The following is a 20,989-nucleotide window of genomic DNA, read 5'->3' as shown; positions in this document are numbered from 1 at the left end:
TACAGTGTTCATTGTTCACCATGCGCAGACTGTGGTCTCAAGTCAAAGTTTTCAAGAGTAGGTAACTAGAGCATGAAGGGCATTTTCATGTGCCTGCAACAGGAGTTAATTTGCTGGGCCCAGATGTCCATTCACGCAGCTGACAGCTATATTAGTGAGGAGAGATTAGACATGCTTGTTTTTCACACACACACAAAGACCTTCACAAGACGCATACAGTCACCTCCAAAATCATTTTGGCTACCCTCGCTATGCCCCCAACCACAGGCGTTGAGTGGTCACTGAATGGTTAGATGAGCAGGAAAACAATGTAAACCATATGACATGGACTTAACAGTCATCTTAACCCAACTGAACACTTATGGGAGATTCTGGAGTGGTACTGAAGACAAGGTCATCCACCACCATCAACAAAACACCAAATGATGAAGAATGTTCCCTCCAATAGAGTTCCAGACACTTGTAGAATCTATGCCGAGGTGCATTGAAGTTGTCCTGGCTCGTGGTGGCCCAACACCCTTCTTAGAGATCAACTCCCGTTAACGGGATCGATTTGACAACATCCAGTGAACTGGCCAAATTCAAAATAAATGATTTGAAATGTTTAACTTTCATACAACCACAAGGGCAATACTCCAAATTAAAGGTTTACTTCTCGCTAATCCAGCCACTGTGTCAGAGTTCAAAAAGGCTTTACGGCAAAAGCAAACCATGCTATTATCTGAGGACAGCACCCCATCAAACAAACACATGACAATCATATTTCAACCCGCCAGGCGCGACACAAAACTCAGAAATAACGATATAATTCATGCCTTACATTTGAAGAGCTTCTTCTGTGGGCACTCCAATATGTCCCATAAGCATCACAAATGGTCCTTTTGTTCGATAAATTCCGTCGTTATATCTCCAAAATGTCAATTTATTTGGCGTGTTTGATTCAGAAAAACACTGGTTCCAACTCGCCCGACATGACTACACATGATCTAATAAGTTACCCTGTCCAAACATTTAAAAAAACTTTCCTAATCCAACTTTAGGTATTTTTTAATGGAAATAATTGACAAAAGGTAAAGAAATAAGTTCGCTTTAGAGAACACATTTTTGAAGAGAACGCAGTTTAAAGCAAATTTACTGCAATTCTACACATTTTGCCATGTTAATATGATATCTGAGTGAGAGTGACTAACAAAATACATGAGGGACCCCTGGAGGTGCGTGCCCGGTCTGTAATTTGGCCATGATTACTACAAGTTTACTGTAGATAGCTGGCTAGACTAACTAGACTAATTTAATCATCTAAAAATGTTTTACTTGCATGGGCTAACTGAGTGACTGTCAGAGTGACTGTCAGTTATATACAGGTAACTGCCAAAATAAAGGAACCATCAACATAAAGTGTCTTAATAAGGTGTTGGACCAACATGAGCTAGAACTGCTTCTGGAACTCTATCGTGACACCATTCTTCCACGAGAAATTCCATCATTTGTTATTTTGTTGATGGTGGTGAAAACGCTGCCTCAAGTGTTAAATTGGGTTGAGATCTGGTGACTGCCAGCCAGGAGGAGCCGCCAGAGCCATCAGCCAGCCAGGAGCTGCCCCTCAGTCCTGAGCTGCCCCTCAGTCCGGAGCTGCCCCTCAGTCCGGAGCTGCCCCTCAGTCCGGAGCTGCCCCTCAGTCCGGAGCTGCCCCTCAGTCCGGAGCTGCCCCTCAGTCAGGAGCTGCCCCTCAGTCAGGAGCTGCCCCTCAGTCCGGAGCTGCCCCTCAGTCAGGAGCTGCCCCTCAGTCAGGAGCTGCCCCTCAGTCCGGAGCTGCCCCTCAGTCCGGAGCTGCCCCCAAGTCCGGAGCTGCCCCTAAGTCCAGTGGGGCCCTTTAGTAGGGTTGAAAACCAGCCCCGTCACGGACCAGGATGTCTTGCTCCCAGGCAGTCTAAATAACTTTTTTGCCCGCTTTGAGGACAATACAGTGCCACGGACACGGCCCGCAACCAAAACATGCGGACTCTCCTTCACTGCAGCCGACGTGAGGAAAACATTTAAACGTGTCAACCCTCGCAAGGCTGCAGGCCCAGACGGCATCCCCAGCCGCACCCTCAGAGCATGTGCAGACCAGCTGGCTGGTGTGTTTACAGACATATTCAATCAATCCCTATCCCAGTCTGTTGTTCCCACATGCTTCAAGAGGGCCACCATTGTTCCTGTTCCCAAGAAAGCTAAGGTAACTGAGCTAAACGACTAACTGTAGCACTCACTTCCGTCATCATGAAGTGCTTTGAGAGACTAGTCAAGGACCATATCACCTCCACCCTACCTGACACCCTAGACCCACTCCAATTTGCTTACCGCCCAAATAGGTCCACAGACGATGCTATCTCAACCACACTGCACACTGCCCTAACCCACCTGGACAAGAGGAATACCTATGTGAGAATGCTGTTCATCAACTACAGCTCAGCATTCAACACCATAGTGTCCTCCAAGCTCGTCATCAAGCTCGAGACCCTGGGTCTCGACCCCGCCCTGTGCAACTGGGTACTGGACTTCCTGACGGGTCGCCCCCAGGTGGTTAGGGTAGGCAACAACATCTCCACCCCGCTGATCCACAAGGGTGCGTTCTGAGCCCTCTCCTGTACTCCCTGTTCACCCACGACTGCGTGGCCACGCATGCCTCCAACCCAATCATCAAGTTTGCGGACGACACAACAGTGGTAGGCTTGATTACCAACAACGACGAGACGGCCTACAGGGAGGAGGTGAGGGCCCTTGGAGTGTGGTGTCAGGAAAATAACCTCACACTCAAAGTCAACAAAACTAAGGAGATGATTGTGGACTTCAGGAAACAGCATCTGTATCACCGCCTGGTACGGCAACTGCTCCGCCCACAACCGTAAGGCTCTCCAGAAGGTAGGGAGGTCTGCACAACGCATCACCGGGGCAAACTACCTGCCCTCCAGGACACCTACACCACCCGATGTCACAGGAAGGCCATAAAGATCATCAAGGACAACAACCACCCGAGCCACTGCCTGTTCACCCCGCTATCATCCAGAAGGCGAGGTCAGTACAGGTGCATCAAAGCTGGGACCGAGAGACTGAAAAACAGCTTCTATCTCAAGGCCATCAGACTGTTAAACAGCCACCACTAACATTGAGTGGCTGCTGCCAACACACTGACTCAACTCCAGCCACTTTAATAATGGGAATTGATGGGAAATTATGTAAAATATATCACTAGCCACTTTAAACAATGCTACCTAATATAATGTTTACATACCCTACATTATTCATCTCATATGTATACGTATATACTGTACTCTATATCATCTGCTGCATCTTTATGTAATACATGTATCACTAGCCACTTTAACTATGCCACTTTGTTTACATACTCATCTCATATGTATATACTGTACTCAATACCATCTACTGTATCTTGCCCATGCCGCTCTGTACCATCACTCATTCATATATCTTTATGTACATATTCTTTATCCCCTTACACTTGTATAAGGTAGTAGTTTTGGAATTGTTAGCTAGATTACTTGTTGGTTATTACTGCACTGTCGGAACTAGAAGCACAAGCATTTCGCTACACTCGCATTAACATCTGCTAACCATGTGTATGTGACAAATAAAATGTGATTTGATTTGATATTCCATTAAAAATCTGCCTAATCCAGCTACAATAGGCATTTACAACATTAACAATATCTATACTGTATTTCTGATCAATTTGATGTTATTTTAATGGCCAATTCTTTTAAATGTTCTTTCAAATACCAGGACATTTCTAAGTGACCCCAAACTTTTGAACGGTAGTGTAATTTGATTCCCTCATCTACTCAAGTACTTCCATTATTTTGTCAGTTACCTGTATATGAGGAAAACTGCTGATGAACAACCATGTTTTGAAATTGCATCTTGTGTATTCTACTATTCTAACTCATCAGTCAGTTGAGACCCCGAAGTTTCGAAAAAACAATGATCATGATAATTATCGAGGTCCGGACCTCGGTGTTCTCATATGTAGCCAAGGCCTTGGCCAGAAGGCTGAAACGTGTTCAGAACGGAATCTTCCAGCAAGACAATGACCCCAAGCACACATCAAATCCACAAAGAAATGGTAAATTGACAACAAAATAATAATTTGCCATGGCCATCTCAGTCCTCTGGACTTGAATCCCATTGAAAATGTAGTTTGAATTGAAGAGCACAGTCCACAAGAGCACTCTGAAGGATATCAAGGATCTGGAAAGATTATGTATGGAGGAATGGTCTAAGATCCCTCCTAATGTGTTCTCCATTCTCAAAACGTTAAAGAAAAAGGCTCAGTGTCATTATTCTCGCAAGGTGAGGGTGCACAAAGTAGCTCATCTTTTTGTTAAACAAAATCTCTTTCTCTCAGCAAGGGCCCAATTTCGTCTTAGTAAATGTAAGCCTTTCCTACGCCCTTCTCAGTAGTTGGTTTTTACCTTATGCAGGTTCGTAAACACGCTTTGCAGGCGTGGTTCTCTTGCACACGCTGAATACATGTAATTAAACCGCTGAAAACCATCCCACTTGCTGGCCTACAGAATTTTGTGTGGCGTTTTCATTCAATAAGGGTTTCAGTACATTTATCTTAAGCCTTCCCTTTAAATACGGCATTCCTTTAATTGCAATTTTGGAGTTAGGAAAGTATGTATGAATCACAAAAAAAATTGTTTGTAAGAGCTTTTGCACATACAATATATTGATGAATACAAAATACAGTTGTTTGATTCATCCTGAAAGTTGTCATATTCAGGTGCAATCCATGACATATTGGAACAATTTTAAATAAGGGTTGAACAATCATACAAATCTACTCTATTCCTCACTAGTTATGGAACTGTATGACAAAGGTCCAGTCATTGTGAACCGTGCGCCAGGCTCCAGGTTTAACTTCATAGGTGTGGTCTGAGTTCTGTACCGATTCAAATAGGCTACATGTCCCAAATTATTGCACAACGTTGGCCTAATATGATCCACTAATGCCAGTGACCCTTAGGAACAACTACACTGATGTGACAGAGGAAAGAATAGTAAACGGAATGGAATGATGCAGAGCCCCCGCCTGTTTTGAGCTCCACATTTTTTATAACAAAAATAATGAAATAACAAAAATGGGGTGGTTGTGGGGGTGGTTGCCTGTTTTGCATGTTATTTTGCGTTAATACGTGTCACATATCAGTTCCCAAACCATGTCAAACTAAGTTTAAATATTCTTTTGGTTAATAAAGCCTCCATACAAACATGGTCTCTTTTTTTCCTTTCTTGAGTAAGGCAGCTCCAAAATGCAGGTGTTTCAGCCTAGCTCAGTGCAGTCTGTGGTGGTGGGGCAGCCAGCGGGACATATGGAGCGTAGGGGTTGGTAATGTTCTCTAGTGGCGCCGTGATTGGCTCAATGTTCTGTCAATCATGGAGACACGATGTCACTGCCAAATCTAAGGGCATAGCTAAAAAATTCAAGCCCCTTGGGTGCTGCCGTAGAGTTACATTAGACGTGCGTATCCAAGAAGGCTCAAGGTCATTGGCCACAGATAAAATATGTAAAATCACATTATATCTACAGTAGCTTTGATTGGGCCGATCATGTCAACATCATACTTTCAAAATCTTAGCGAGCATAATATAATAATAAATAATAATAATAATAATAATAATAATCATCATGAATCAAGTCGACAATCTGGTTTCACATTGGTCTCATAAGGGAAAATGATCTAAATTGCAACATCTATTTACAATTCCCTCCTCCAAACAGATTACTAATTTACCTGGCTCTTATCAATAGCTCTTATCAACTTATAAATTACAGGGACCGGAAGGTTCGCGCGACCTTATTCATGGTTTCCTCATGCGTAAAAGTGGTGGAATTAAGTCAAGGTCAGAATTGGGCGTATCGGTAAACATACCTCCGCTACACTTTAATTTCTTAGATCTGCACCCGAACGAATAGCGGGTGAATAGCATGCTATTCAAGGTCAGAATACGCACAGAGAGAAAAGTGGATAAAAAGGGAATTAATGGATTTTTTGCATTCAATTTATCTCAGTATTTGTATTATTTATTGTTTACAGTATTTTTTGCTTATCTTTATTAATGGTGCCAGTCATTTTAGAGGTGATTGTACATGCATGCCCCATGCACACACACACAGAGCCCACACAGCCCGCACACAGTCCCTCTGAGAGTCACAGTCTTCTGAAATGATGCCACCGGAATTGAGCAGGGAACATGTACTGTCCTTTCATAAAGGCATGTTGGCTCCGAGATGAATTGCTGTAACCCAAATGGCTGTAGCCTCTCTACTGTGCAGCCACAATGGCAAGTTCCCACTGTCATGCCCTGATCTGTTTCACATGTCCCTGTGATTGTCTCCACCCCTTCCAGGTGTCGCTTATTTTCTCCAATGTATTTATCCCTGTGTTTCCTGTCTCTCTGTGCCAGTTCGTCATGTATGGTTCTAAGTCAACCAGCGGTTTTCCCATTCTCCTGCTTTTTGCATTCTCCTTTATCTTGTCCTCACGGTTTTGACCTTTGCCCGTTTCTGGATTTTGTACCTGCCTGCCTGACCATTCTGCCTGCCTGACCATTCTGCCTGCCTGACCATTCTGCCTGCCTGACCATTCTGCCTGCCTGACCATTCTGCCTGCCTTGACCACGAGCCTGTCTGCCACTCTGTACCTCCTGGACTCTGATCTGGTTTTGACCTTTTTGCCTGTCCACGACCCTTCTCTTGCCCACCTCTTTGGATGAATAAACATTGTAAGACTCCAACCATCTTCCTCCTGTGTCTGAATTTGGGTCTCACCTTGTGCCTTGATACCCACTCCATTTTATCTGGTCAATTTGGTGTTCTACTTCGGAACCAGAATTCAACTTGTAATTAAATCTATTCATCACCAGACCACTACTGAGTGATAGGCCGTCAAGATATAGAAACCGCACTATGGAGTAATTACCTTTTTTTCCCCAGTTAAAAATAGAGAAAAATATCACCTAGCAGCACCAGCTTTCTAAAACGACCAATACAAATCATCCCTCTACCTGTTTGTTCATAGGTTCGATAATGCCTCTTAAGGCCTCTTGCTAGGCCGTCTTTGTAAATAGAATATGTTCTTAATGGACTTGCCCGGTTAAATACGGCGTGATCAAGTGTTTGGTGAATGTAGCTTCCTGAGAAAGGTTCTGAAAGAACATTATTCAATATTAACTGTAAGGCACGGTAAGTGACAGTGCTATAGAACTCAACATTATTCTCCACAATCTCCTCAGTTCAAGCTGATTCAAACGCATGTCCTACATAATTGCCATTGTTATAGTAATCTTATTTCTGGGATAGGAACTTTTGCAGTAGTAAGCACAGATGTACACTATTGCCAAGGGAGTGATCGACTCTCAATTAGGCATCTCCGCCAGAATAACAAATTCATTTCTACCTGTCACCATGTTACATCCATATGTTAATGTTGTGACAATTAGTACATGTACTGTATCACTTATGGACCACACACTAAAGTAGTTTTCAAACAATTATAAAACAAGAAATGGTTGGAAAGTGGCTTTTATCAATGTTGCCTGCCTATTATGGAATATACAACAGTTGGGTCTAATCCTTGCTGTCTATCTCTCCGACATTTGCAACATTGTTTCAACATTCAAATTCAATCTCTAGCTGTCCCATAGTAATTGTAATGACCCTGGGTTTATAAGTGCGGATATCGACTCTGCCACTCGAGCAAGGCTTTTGGGGCACAGTCGATAGCGCGCTGGACTTCGGGCTAGAAGGTCGAGGGTTCGAGGCCTGCTGCCTGCCTGTTTTATTACATAATGAACGTGTCGGGACGAGACAGACCTTGCAGCGTTTCATAGCCAGTCTAAATCATTTATAGGCTGGCATAATTTTTATGGATATATACAAAGAAATGTCAATTGAAAAAAGGTACAGCCATCTTTCCAGCTTCAGTTTGAAGTGGTTGTGTTAGCTGTGTTGTTGGCTAACTCATTTTCAATGCCAGGCTAAATCACGACTCATTAGCTCATTGTTATGGATATATCCAAATAAATGTATCTAGAAAACAGCTTATGCAAATGCAGCTACTTTGCTGTTATTCTGCCTGACGTGACTAAGTTAGCCATAGATGGGATAAGAACGTTGCCAACCAGTATGGCAATGGAACATTTAGAATGAAAGACTAGGTCGAGTTCATAGACTGAACGACTGTGTCACGTCTCTGGCAACCGAACCAATAGAACAAATGACCAGCCGACTTGGGTAGCTACACTAGATTTGTGTGGGGACTATATCTTGTGGAAGGATGAAATAGTATGAATAAATTCATCAAAATAACGTTTTTAATGAAAATATGTCAATCGCTATTTGAATATGTTTGGTAACCCGTTGTATAAAGTGATAATGCCCTCGAATCCGGTGTTTGGAAGATATATTGCCACGGTATACCGGCCCTTGACTTCAGCTCGGGCCTTACAACACCCGTGCCAATATATTCTCCAAACACTGGCTTCTCGAGCATTATCACTTAAATATACAGTGTGTCAGACCGTGTTAGATTGAATGCATAACCATATCTATCCTTCAACAACCACTTAGTTATTGACATAATTTGCTGAGGTCAGTGACAGCATTTGTGCTGTGGCTAGCAGTTCTCTGTTGTGAGATGACAGGTTACATCTACAATGCTATGCACACTAACATGACCCAAGTGACACCTGGACATGAACGTTTTGAATGTGAAATAACGTGTGTGTCTATCAATCATGTTGTAATTCCAGAATGAAAAGTAAATGGTAAGACTCCTTATGGAAATTGGGAAAGAATGATAGACAAATTGCGTTTGAGGTGTTTGCTAACGGAAGAATTTGCCGTAAACCAGAGATCTGACATTTCAACAAACAAATACAGAGGTGCTTTTAGAAGTAAACTGACCTTAGATCAGGTCTCAGGAAAGAAATATCCGCCCACACATAGGTATCTTTAAAGGTAAACTGACCTGACGTCCCCAGGGTCCTCTGTCACCAGCACATCAGTCTTGCAGCTGGCGATGGGGTTGATTGACAGCTCCACCGGTGGCACCACAAAGCTCTTACTCACTGGCAGCCACAGACCCTGACCCAGGCTGTAGGATGACCTGCGTTGGCACAGAGACAACGAGATGCTTAAGTGTCAAAAAAGACGACAACGTGCTCAGCCTCCATACTAAACAGTAAGCTAAATATAAATCAGTCAGCATTGTGACAGCTGGTAAGAGCTTGTCCTTTTGACGTAGAGCCAGTGTCATATTTTACAGTTTTTCTTTGTTGTCAATGCCATCTGGATCAATAGCAATGTGAGGGTGGCACCAAAAATGCATATAATTAAATCATGTTTAGATTTAAACTAAAAAGCTAGTGCTTCCATGAGGAGAATGGAGATAAGATGTTGATCCATGCTACTGTGCACAATTTTAAATAACATTCTGACCACCTGACCAATGCTATGCGAGTATCATCAGTATCATCCGTCGCTCAAAGGTGCTACAGCAGTAGTGCTCGTCAGCAGTACTACCACGGAAAGTAACGTTATACCATATTACACAGTTGTCATTAAACATTTTACGTCCAGTTTATGACTGTTAATCTCTGTGTGTAAACTCTTAAGTGTGCAGTTTGATTGCTGATCAAGCACAAAATGTTCTCTGAAAAACGTGGGTCATTAGCTAGAGCTGCAAATGATTCTTTCTACTAATGGACCTGGGAATATGAAGTGAAAATGTACTAAATTGTGGGCTCAATCAAAACTGCATTTCCATTCATTATCGGTGAATAAGAACCACAACCATACATAAGGAAAAAACTTAAGTCTTGAATACAACGGTAATAACTACATTTCAGAGAATTGTATTAAAATCTAAGTGGCTGTTCCACTGGATGTCATAAGGTGAATGCACCAATTTGTAAGTCGCTCTGGATAAGAGCGTCTGCTAAATGACTTAAATGTAAATGTAAATATGTAAATCTAATGTATATTGTGTATCATTATCAAAGACTGAAATATATCTACTATGAATCATAACATCTGCTAATGGTTTACTCTGCGTCGCTTAGGGTGGCTGTCATGGGCCTTATGACTGACGTTAAACCCTTGCCATCCCAGAATTATGATATGGGGACTTCAGCCAATATCTAATTTTATAAGCTCTTTGTCAGTAGTCCTTTAGAGAGGTGCTCAGAGGAGTAGGCAGCGTGCCACCGGCCTTGACCTGGGATATAGACAGGAACACAATGATTCAGGCCTGATCAATAGTCATATCCACTCATAAATAAGACACTGACGGCCAGTCCCCCGCTCCCTCCGACCTCTCACTCTGGAGCCCATTGATCGGCCCCTGCTCCTCTCCCCATCCATCACACACACCGGTAGGCTTTACCAAAGATGTGTGTATGTTTGTATGTGTGCTGAGTGTGTGTGTCTGTGTTGGTGGTGCTAGTGTGTGCATGCAGAAGAGAAGCAGAAAATGATAACCTTATCTCAGGTAAGTAAAATGAATATGAATTATTCTCAAGGCTCCCCCCCCCCCCTAAACATCCACACCAGGCATTTGATGACATCAGGGAAAACAGCTTCTACATGAAAAGTTGCGTATAGATCTGTAGGGATTCTGACAACAGTGTGACTGAAAGGCGAGATGTGAAATATAATGATGCATCTCATCTGCAAGGCAGTGGCTCCGAGCGACAAATTCATCATAGGATTTAGGATTATTCTGCAGTGCCATAATAACCCACAGTCTCATTTCAAAGTATTTACTCTTTCACCCTTACCACACTTAGTCTAGTTTTTTGTTGTTGTAAAACACCTACTCTGGCACCTCTTTCTGAAGTGATCATGACCTTCCCAATAAGAACACACCCAGAAGGGACAAAGAAGAAGTGGAAAGTAGAAAGCAGGGTTCTGTAGCCCTTGAAAGGCTCTAGTGACTGGCACAGCTGCATCTAACTGTGTGGTGCTTTTGTGTTTAACACTACTCGGTAAAATGTCAGAGAGAATGTCCCTATCAGGAGAAGCCCTGGCACAAAGACGGGCACTAAAAGCACTTGAAAGCACTGTCCATAACTTTCCCTCTGGCTATTTCTTAAACAGGGCATCACACTGTACATACAGCTGCCTCTGGGGCAGCTGTGTGTATGCGTGCGTATGTGCGTGCGTGCGTGCGTGTGTGTTTGTGTGCATTTGTACACGTGCATCTGTGTATTTTTGTGTGTGCGTGTGAACTATTGTGCTCAGAACAGGCACAGAGGCAGGTGTATGGAGAAGACAATTGCATGGTCCCAGTTCCCATAGTGTGTGTTGATGGCTGGTAGTGTATACATCCCTGGTTCCCTGACTTCAGTGTAGTTGACTGGAAATACATTATTTTGGCAGAACACCAGCTCAGCACGCAGGCGAGAGTGCTTGGATTCACATGTGCCTTCACCTGAAAATCTTTTCTGGAGCCTGCTCCCCTGTGACGAGGTCATAACCCTTCTCCAGGTTGGTGTAGGGCCAGGGACTGGGGAGGGAGCAGGGAAGCACATGTATACAGTATACACTGAACAATGCACATTTATTAACACACTCCTAATACATTCATGCAAGAACAAAACGTGCAAAAAGTTAAGTTAATGCAATTGTCTACATTTCTAAAAGTCAGAGGCAGGAAAATGCTAATACACCATGCAAAACATGTCACTACATAAGTGAGTTGATATACCTGCACAGTACAAACCAGTTGCAAGGTCATGCTTTACAATTTTGTCTGGCTTAATACCAAAGATTATCCTCCATTGCTCCTGAATTGGTGAAGAGGGATTGGATCTATGATTGGCAGGTAAGGACTGAGTCCAACTGATGATGGGGGATTTACATAGCTAATAGTGGCTGGTATTTTATTTGCCCAGCTGTTGAGCTAGTTGAGTTAATTTGCATGCAGTCTGAGTCAGGAAGAGGGCTTGCACTTGACTGGGCACATGGCGAGGTGATGGAGGCTCATCTCTCTCTCTCTCCCGCTCTCTTTCTCTCCTTATACTCACTATCATAACCTCTCCCTCGCTCCATCTCCTTCCCTTCCCCTCTCACCCTATGTTTCCTGCCCTCGCTCTCTCACTCTTCCTCTCCTGTCCTCTTCTCCTTTTGTCTCATCAGTGAGGTGACAGTCCGTGTGCAGGGCAGAGCCGGCTGGACTTACCCTTCGTTGCGGCCCCAGTCGCTGCGAACACAGAGGTGTTTATGCACTGGGTCGGGAGAATAGCCCTCGTGACAGCTGCATTCTCCTGCAGGAAGGGAGGGAACAAAATGACAAATATTTTAATTTATCCACGTGTCTTCCAGGGCCTCCCTGCTCATCCATCAGCAGGCAGGCCCTGTCCAATAATCAGTTGGCACCGGACATAGTTTGGCAGCTACTGCTCAACCTCCCGCCCCTATTCTAATTATAGCTAGCCTCACCTCAATCTCCACCTCAGACATGCCGGAACTCTAAACTGAAGTCAATACGCCCACCTAAATAAAACCTTAAGACTCCCTTCTCCACCCTGCCATGTTCTGATTAACAAAAAAAAAGTCACAGTCTTACCATTCTAGAGACTTTTTTGTATTTTTTATTACAAAGCAACAGTTTAAAACATCAAAAAAATCCACTCGGAGGCCGTGACTACACTTGACACTTACATGTGACTTCTGCTATCAGAATATGCATATCGAATTGAAAACCAAGGTGTAGACCAAAGGGGGGAAAGTAAGGCCCATGGACTGTATCCGGCCTGAGAGATTTTTTTTATTGCCCTATTTTCTCCCCAATTTCGTGGTATCCAATTAGTAGTTACAGTATTGTCCCACTTCCAGCCGTCATACCGCTCAGGAAGGAGACGCGTGCTGTCTACTAGAGATGAATGTACTTTGGTGTGAAAAGTGAAAATAAATCCCAGAACAACAGCAAAGGACCTTGTGAAGATGCTGGAGGAAACAGGTACAAAATGATCTATATACACAGCAAAACAAATCCTGTATCGGCATAACCTGAAACGGCGCTCAGCAAGGAAGAATCCACTGCTCCCAAACCGCCATAAAAAAGCCAGACTACGGTTTGCAACTGCACATGGGGACAAAGATCATACTTTTTGGAGAAATGTCCCCTGGTCTGATGAAACAAAAATAGAACTGTTTAGTCATAATGACCATCGTTTTGTTTGGAGGGAAAAGGGGGAGGCTTGCAAGCCGAGGAACACCATCCCAACCGTGAAGCACGGGGGTGGCAGCATCATGTTGTGGGGGTGCTTTGCTGCAGGAGAGACAGGTGCACTTCACAAAATAGGTGACATCATCAGTCAGGAAGTTAAAGCTTGGTCGCAAATGGGTCATCCAAATGGACCATGACCCCAAGCATACTTCCAAGTTGTGGCAGAATGGCTGAAGGACAACAAAGTAAGTCAAGGTATTGGAGTGGCCATCACAAAGCTCTGACCTCAATCCTATAGACAATTTGTGGGCAGAACTGAAAAAGCGTGTGCGAGCAAGGAGGCCTACAACCTGACTCAGTTACACCAGCTCTGTCATGGGCCAAAATGGGCCAAAATTCACCCAACTTATTGTGGGAAGATTGTGGAAGGTTACCCAAAACGTTTGACCCAAGTTAAACAATTTAAAGGCAAAGCTATCAAATACTAATTGAGTGCATGTAAACTTCTGACCCACTGGGAATGTGACGAAAGAAATAAAAGCTGAAATAAATCATTCTCTCTGCTATTATTCTGACATTTCACATTCTTAAATAAAGTGGTGATCCTAACTGACCTAAAACAGGGAATTTTTACCACGATTAAATGTCAAGAATTGTGAAAAACTGAGTTTAAATGTATTTGGCTAAGGAGTATGTAAACTTCCGACTTCAACTTATTATACTGAGATCATGTGACAGATCATGTGACACTTAGATTGCACACAGGTGGACTTTATTAGCAAAGGGGGTGAATACACCACTTTTCAGTTTATTTTTTATTTTAAACAAGTTATTTTTTTTCATTTCACTTCACCAATTTGGACTATTTTGTGTATGTCCATTACATGAAATCCAAATAAATGTTTTAAATTACAGGTTGTAATGCAACAAAATAAAAAACCGTCAAGGGTGTGAATATTTTTGCAAGGCACTGTATGTTGAAGTGTCCTGCCATTCTTAGGAGATTGTCTATCCTTTACTAAGCCACGTACATTTACAGCTGCAGCTGATAACTCGAAGGTCTTGGATGTATCACTTCTTCTTTAGTGCATATTAGTTAACAGTTCATACCAAGTTGCCATAATCAACTCGTGGTGTATTCTGGCTGGTCTAGTCGAAATTCATCATTCCAGCGTGGTGATCGTCATCTCCACGTTGAAATTCGCCCTTCTAAACGTTAGAACAGCAGTCCTCACATTTATGGAACTAAACGTTAATGATCGTTACGGGGGGGGGGGTTTGTACTGGGGAGGAGAAGGGGTGTGTTTCATCCTTCTAACCAATGTCTGTGCTCCCGTGGGTGGGGCTACTGATTGAACATAAGTTTACTTATGAAATCACTCATTTAGAAGCTAAAATCAAATTTGATCTTCTCACAAATAGTTTCATGTTTAATCACATTTTGATGTAAATCTGACAACTAGAATGTGTAGATTTTCAAAGATACAATTCTGTTGTTCTATCATCAGTAACAATCTACCAAAACAGTGACTGATCTGACATCATATTCTTTATGTACCGGCAGGTAGCCTAGTGTTAGTGTTGGGCCAGTAACCGAACGGTTGCTAGATCGAATCCCTGTCGTTTTGCCCCTGAACAGTTCCTAGGCAGTCATTGTAAATAAGAATTTGTTCTTAACTGACTTGCCTAGTCAAATAAAGGTTAAATAAAAGTATCAACGGACACTTCCATTACAGAAAAATGGTCTCATTGTTCAACTTTCTGAAGTTACCATCCTGTAGAGTCTTTCTCTGTGGTAACAAAAGGGCTTTCCAAGAGTGGAGAGAGTTTCGGTATTTATGGTAGGCCATAAACCGGGGCAAAACCAACAGGGAAAAGTCATGACACAACATAATTTATCCAATTGATACTCTTGTTTGTAACTTTTGGACTAATGATTACACCCTAGATCAGCTAGATGCAGACAAGATTGTGCAGAGTGTTATTGAATGTGTCAATGTCACCTTGATTACTCACATTTCTCTCGACCTGTGCACCTACGTTGTAAACTTTCATTCATAGGCTGGGTTGTAGCAACCTCATGATGGGAATAGGGAAAATGTGAATATGTAGTAGCCTAAACCTCTCAATGTTACATTGAGCTGGGTGAATAGAATATGAATGACAGTCATCTAATCTGCTGTAATAGAGATAAGGCCATGCTCATAAAAATAATAATTGCCGTCCTTCATCTTAAACGGCACCGACCGGCGCTGATCTGTAGGAAGTTAAGGATTGTGGTACCATTATAAAGAACTATGTAACCTTTTATTGTGGTACATCTGGGATTTATTGATTTGATGTACACTTGAAATGGCCGGACTTCCCTTTTCTGATGCATCCCTCTACTATAAACACCCATTACAATTTCACTTTTGACCCGACATTTTCAAAGGCAGAAAGAAACCATTCAATGTGTAGCTTGTATGTTATGACAAAAGCATTGATATGGTGACAACAGAGCCTTTGTCAACATAGATTCAATGACATAGACTGACCAGGGTGAATCCAGGTGAAAACTATGATCCCTTATTGATGTCACTTGTTAAATCCACTTCAATCAGTGTAGATGAAGGGGAGGAGTCAGGTTAAAGAAGGATGTTTAAGCCTTGAGACAATTGAGACATGGATTGTGTATGTGTGTCCTTTAGAGGGTGATTGGGCAAGACACGATATTTAAATGCCTTTGAACGAGGTATGGTAGTAGGTGCCAGACGCACAGGTTTTTCACACTCAACAGTTCACCTGTGTGTATCAAGATTGGTCCACAACCCAAAGAACATCCAGCCAACTTGACACAACTGTGGTAGCATTGGAGTCAAAAATGGGCCAACAGCCCCGTGGAATGTTTTCGACATCTTATAGAGTCCAAGCGCCAATGAATTGAGGCCGTTCTGAGGGCAAAAAGGGGTGCAACTCAACATTAGAAGGGTGTTCCTAATGTTTTGTACACTCAGTGTATATGCCAAGGATAAGGGGGTGGTATATTTAAATAACATAAACAGTGCAATGATAAGTTATGACACAAAGAAAGCAAAGGTGTGAAGCATAAAGTATAACTCCGCAAACACTGTATCTACAAAACTCAACAACAGAAAACAAAGAAGTAACAGGCTAATTATATTCATTGTATTCTCCCCCCTTTTCATTTCCCACCCTCCATGTTTTTAATCCATACAGAATCAAAGCAGTGTTAAAGCGCCAGGGGTTTTCCGCCCATGCCTCAGGGTGCTGATTTATGATCTGTCAGAAGATATGAGGCGGCAGATTCACAAAACACAAAAACAAATAGAAAAAGCAAACATGGAATGAGGGGAAAGCTCCCTTTGTTTCTCCTGCCATGAAGGCATTATCGCTGCTCTGTGGTTTACCTCTCACCCCGACCCGGCCGTGAATTTACTACAGAACATTGTGTTTGTGAGCGCTCCTCCGTCCTTACAGAAATAAATAGTTTCTATTTCTATGAACATTTTGAGCAGCGGAGAGAGGAAAAAAATGCAGGCATTATCGCTGCTTCACCTCTTACTTGTTGAAATTAATACGGGATTATTCACTACAATTTCCCTTATTCAATACTATTTTCTTCATTTAACCTCATCTAAGTTGTATGGCAATGTTCAAATGGTAGTCCGAGTAAAACAGAAGACTAAACAACAGTTCTTACCCAGTAGCTTATCAACGGTTGTTTTTCAGGATAGAAACAATGATGCAGTGACATGATGTGTGCCATATTGCATTGGTGCAACAACATTGGAAATACACCCGCAAGGAATTCGAACAAAAGTGATATCAGGTTATGAAACTAAAACATTTCAGAAGTAAATTGTAAACAGCATGGGTTCATGCCCGAACAGCATTGGATTGCCCAGTCCACCTGGAATGCGACAGTAATTATTCAGCCGTCTGCATTCCCACTTGGGACAAACATTGGAATTCATGCCAACAACTCATACAGCTTGACGTTTCACTTCCAGCTAGTTTGTCTAAATGAACCATTTCTTACGTTACTTTCATAAGGGACAGTGAGCCAACTGAGGGCTAAAATACTCAACTTGGTTGTTTGAAACAATCGGAACTATGGTAGATTGAGTCTTTAGCCATTACTGCCACACCATTAGTCAACTGTATGCAACAAGACAAAATGAAAAAGTATTAGTCACACATCAACTGGGAATATGATATGTATTTATGGCACTGCCGGTATCTACAGAAGCACAACAAGAATGTGACCTCAAACGTTCTCTCCATAATCAAAAGAGTTTTGATCCTATTCGTCCTATCAGCATAAAACAATATATTGACCTGAGCATTCACGTTTGCTGTTCAAAGCCCTTTACAGACTACCTATTCCCTTCACAACTAAATTCACAGATCAATGAATTCATGGTCACCATTGATTTTACATGGTCAAACTGCATTTATGGAGCTTTGTGCAGGGTTCAAATGCATTGCCCCATTAGCGCCACTAGTGTGAAAAGCTTATAAAATGCATAGTCATTGTGGGTTAGAGTCGGCCATAACATTAGCATTGCACAGAGTAACCCTCCTGTTGACTGGTCCCTATGGTCCCTCAGAGGGGCATAACATTGGACGAAACATATTAACCGGAGTCATGAAATGCCATTCACATTTTATCACCAAGTCCTTAATAATTAATTACGTGAGTTTATGAGCCGGGGACATAGCACACCGGCTAGCAGGGAACAGCTACTGCCTTAATAATGTGTGAATGTGCTACCCGATGAAAGGGAAATTGAAAGCAATCATCTCTCGCATTTCACAATTATTTCTATAAACGAGCTAAATTAAATATCACTTCAAAGTTTGTATTTATGACGAATGCCTTTTTTTTTACGATGTTGGCATCGAGTCATAAAAGTCAAACTAATAGAAACACTGCTTTTTTAGTAACAATACCAGTTGGTTTTATTGTAAGATGGTGCACCATGGAGAGGAAAGAGATGATGCTATCCTTCCTACAGCTAACAGCTCAGAAACTCCTTGATACTTACAGCTCCCAGCTCCTGTTAACCAAACAGCAGATAGTCAAATCAGCTCTCTCAGCCAGAATAGGCCTTCATCTTCACACATTCCACTTTCTCGCCAATTCAGCCACCCCTTGCTGTTAAACATACATCGCTCCTGCATCGCTCTCTCACTGGATCTCTTGCTATCTCTCACACATGCACACACGCACACCCGCACACACAATTTGGCCCAGCATTTCTCACTCGCTCATTTAATCTCCCACACCAAACCTCTAAACAGAAACTTCACAACAAACCATTTTACAAACGCCATTGGCAACAAAAAATCCCTCATCATCAGCACATTTCTTGTTTCCTCTTTTCTTGTTTTCTAAATTAAAGCCAAAATGAGAAGAAGAAAAAAAAGTATCGTGAGCGTTCACTTGAAACCAGTAACTAATCATCTCCCTCCTCCTCTTTCCCTGCAGCCGACCTGAAGTGATTAATGACACGTTTCATTACAATGCTATTCCTATCTTGCACAGGCCATGTGGGCAATTTTCACATTTCAAGGTTCACAGCATGGGCAGGGGAAAGAGATATTGTTGTCTTGATGCATATTTCTACTGTTACACCATTCCAGGGGGGGAAGCAATTCTGTTTCGGGACCTTGAGGAGATTCATCATCGACACCATGTCCCGGGAGGGCAGGTGGGGCGGTGGGTTGGATAAATAGGGCTGATAAAGCCGGAACAACCCAGACATTTCAGCACCTATTAGTTGCGGTAGGAACCTGGGAGAATTCATTATTGGCGGGGAGAAAACGAAGGGCGGAAAGGAGGTTGGGCTTGGCTTTATATGAAGTCGTGAGCGAGAGTGATCGTGTTATTTCCCATGTTTCCTCCCCGTGCTCAGATGGTGGGTGGGTGGGTGGGTGGGTGGGTGGGAGCGTGTGTGTTTGACTGTGGGTGGGTGGGTGGGTGGGTGGGTGGGTGGGTAGGTGGGTACGCTGGCGTATGCCTTTGTGTGTGTGTACAGGTGCCTGTGTGTGATTGAGCTGGCTCCGGCCCAAACCCATTCACACACCACTGGGGCTCAAGGAGGGATCAGTATACACGGGGCCAGTGGAGGTCCTTCATCCATTGACTTCCACTGTGATACCTCACATGAGAGGAGGATGATAGTTAAAGGCACGGACGGAGGAGGAGGAGAATTAAGGAAGAGGAGGAGGCCAGGAGATTGTTTAACAAGCCAGGGTGACACAATGTCGTGTTAATGACCGTGATGGTAAGCTGGATGGCATTAGGGGGTGGTGGAGTGAGACAGAGACAGTGTTCGAGGTACCTGAGTAAAACGACTGCAGCTGGCCTTGCTGGTGATAACACTGAGAGGGGATGTAAAGTGAAATGTGTGTTCTTCTAGGTGCATAGGAGTATCCTTCTAATTGCCACTTGCACCCCTTGTTGGGTAAATGAAGCATTTTGAAAGGACTTTAGTTGTTTGTTGATTGACGTGACAAGTTATTCCACTAAATTCTGACTGACAAAATTAGACTTGCACATCACCATGTTAAAAGGAGGGAAACTACAATGTAATGCATCATTAAAACAGTCATTTCTAACTGGATTTGAGAAGTCCAAACACTGGCCCTCTCTTATCAGGTTTCCATTGAAGCCTCATCACCACAAATATTGACTTTTGCTTTGAGGCATCCGTTTGGAACCACCGCCTCAGATAATGCCGCTGCGTAGTGTTTTCATAATAGATGTGTTTATCACGTGGCGTTTGTTTGCTTCCTTCAAAGTCTCTGAGCTTTATCTCCCTCTCAGGCATTTGACTTTCATTCGGTGCAGAGGCAAGTTCACAGGGGCAGGAAATTAATTTAGATCCGCTTGCTCGCTTTCTTTTTTTTCCATGACAGCTTCCTTATCTGGCGCTCCTCTTTCTCCAGCAGTGGTTAGTTTACAACACTGCACATTGCACGGATTGTTTCCCAGACCTTACCGTGAGCCAGTAAAGACAAGTTGGCAAGAAAATGAGTGAGCACAAATGATGTTGAGGATAGGGTTGGGGGGACTTTTTTTTTGGTTTAGTGTAGTGTGCATTTTTACATTATGGAAGGAGTGGTACTGTAGGTGGATGAAGGCAGGTGTTTAGCAAGGGAACATTGAAGTGAGACCTTGTACAAAGGGGGCTCTATTTTGACAAACCTGAAGCAATGGTAAACCTTAGCGTTATAGGTTCGGGGTTGTCAGAAATAATTTTTCCTATTTTCACAAATGGAATTATGGGCACCGTAGCTGGAGGTGTTTTGCGAAAGGGCTGGATAAATACGTTGTGGGAGTGTCGAGGCGTGTCCCCTCACTGACCAATCAGAAGGTACTCCATGGCTAAATATGTGGTTGCTTCAAGTTGTACATTTAAGGTCTTTTACGTATTGCGTTGTCATCAACTCCATTTGAATGTTAGTCCGTTTATAACCCACGGTGCCTTCAGAATGTATTCATACCCCTTGATTATTTCAATTTTTTTTTATGTTGCAGCCTGAATTCCAAATGGATTAAATATATGTTTTGCTCACACATCTACACACAATACCCCATAATGATGAAGTTTATAACATGTTTCGACATTTTTGCAAATTTATAGAAAATGAAATACAGAAACATTTCTTTTACACAAGTATTCACACCAGAGTCAAAACTTCGTAGAAGCACCTTTGGCAGCAACTACAGCTGTGAGTCT

At 42.8% G+C, this 20,989-nt stretch overlaps 1 protein-coding gene across 2 annotated transcripts in view; it reads right to left on the bottom strand.

Annotated features, from left to right (window-relative positions):
• LOC118384863 (astrotactin-2) overlaps positions 1-20,989 on the bottom strand; it is a 529,880-nt gene that overhangs the window by 320,521 nt on the left and 188,370 nt on the right. For both annotated transcript variants that reach the window (XM_052521172.1, XM_052521173.1), the window contains 3 exons: positions 12,249-12,333; positions 11,499-11,573; positions 9,036-9,173 (listed from right to left, as the gene is read on the bottom strand). In XM_052521172.1, coding sequence (XP_052377132.1) covers positions 9,036-9,173; positions 11,499-11,573; positions 12,249-12,333 — 298 coding nt within the window. The remainder of the gene's footprint in view (positions 1-9,035; positions 9,174-11,498; positions 11,574-12,248; positions 12,334-20,989) is intronic.

This window comes from Oncorhynchus keta, chromosome 6 (genome assembly GCF_023373465.1).
Source record: "Oncorhynchus keta strain PuntledgeMale-10-30-2019 chromosome 6, Oket_V2, whole genome shotgun sequence".
NCBI classification, from domain to species: Eukaryota; Metazoa; Chordata; class Actinopteri; order Salmoniformes; family Salmonidae; genus Oncorhynchus; species Oncorhynchus keta.
The sequence above is the reverse complement of the archived record's forward strand: the minus strand, read 5'-3'. Positions and strand labels throughout refer to the sequence as shown.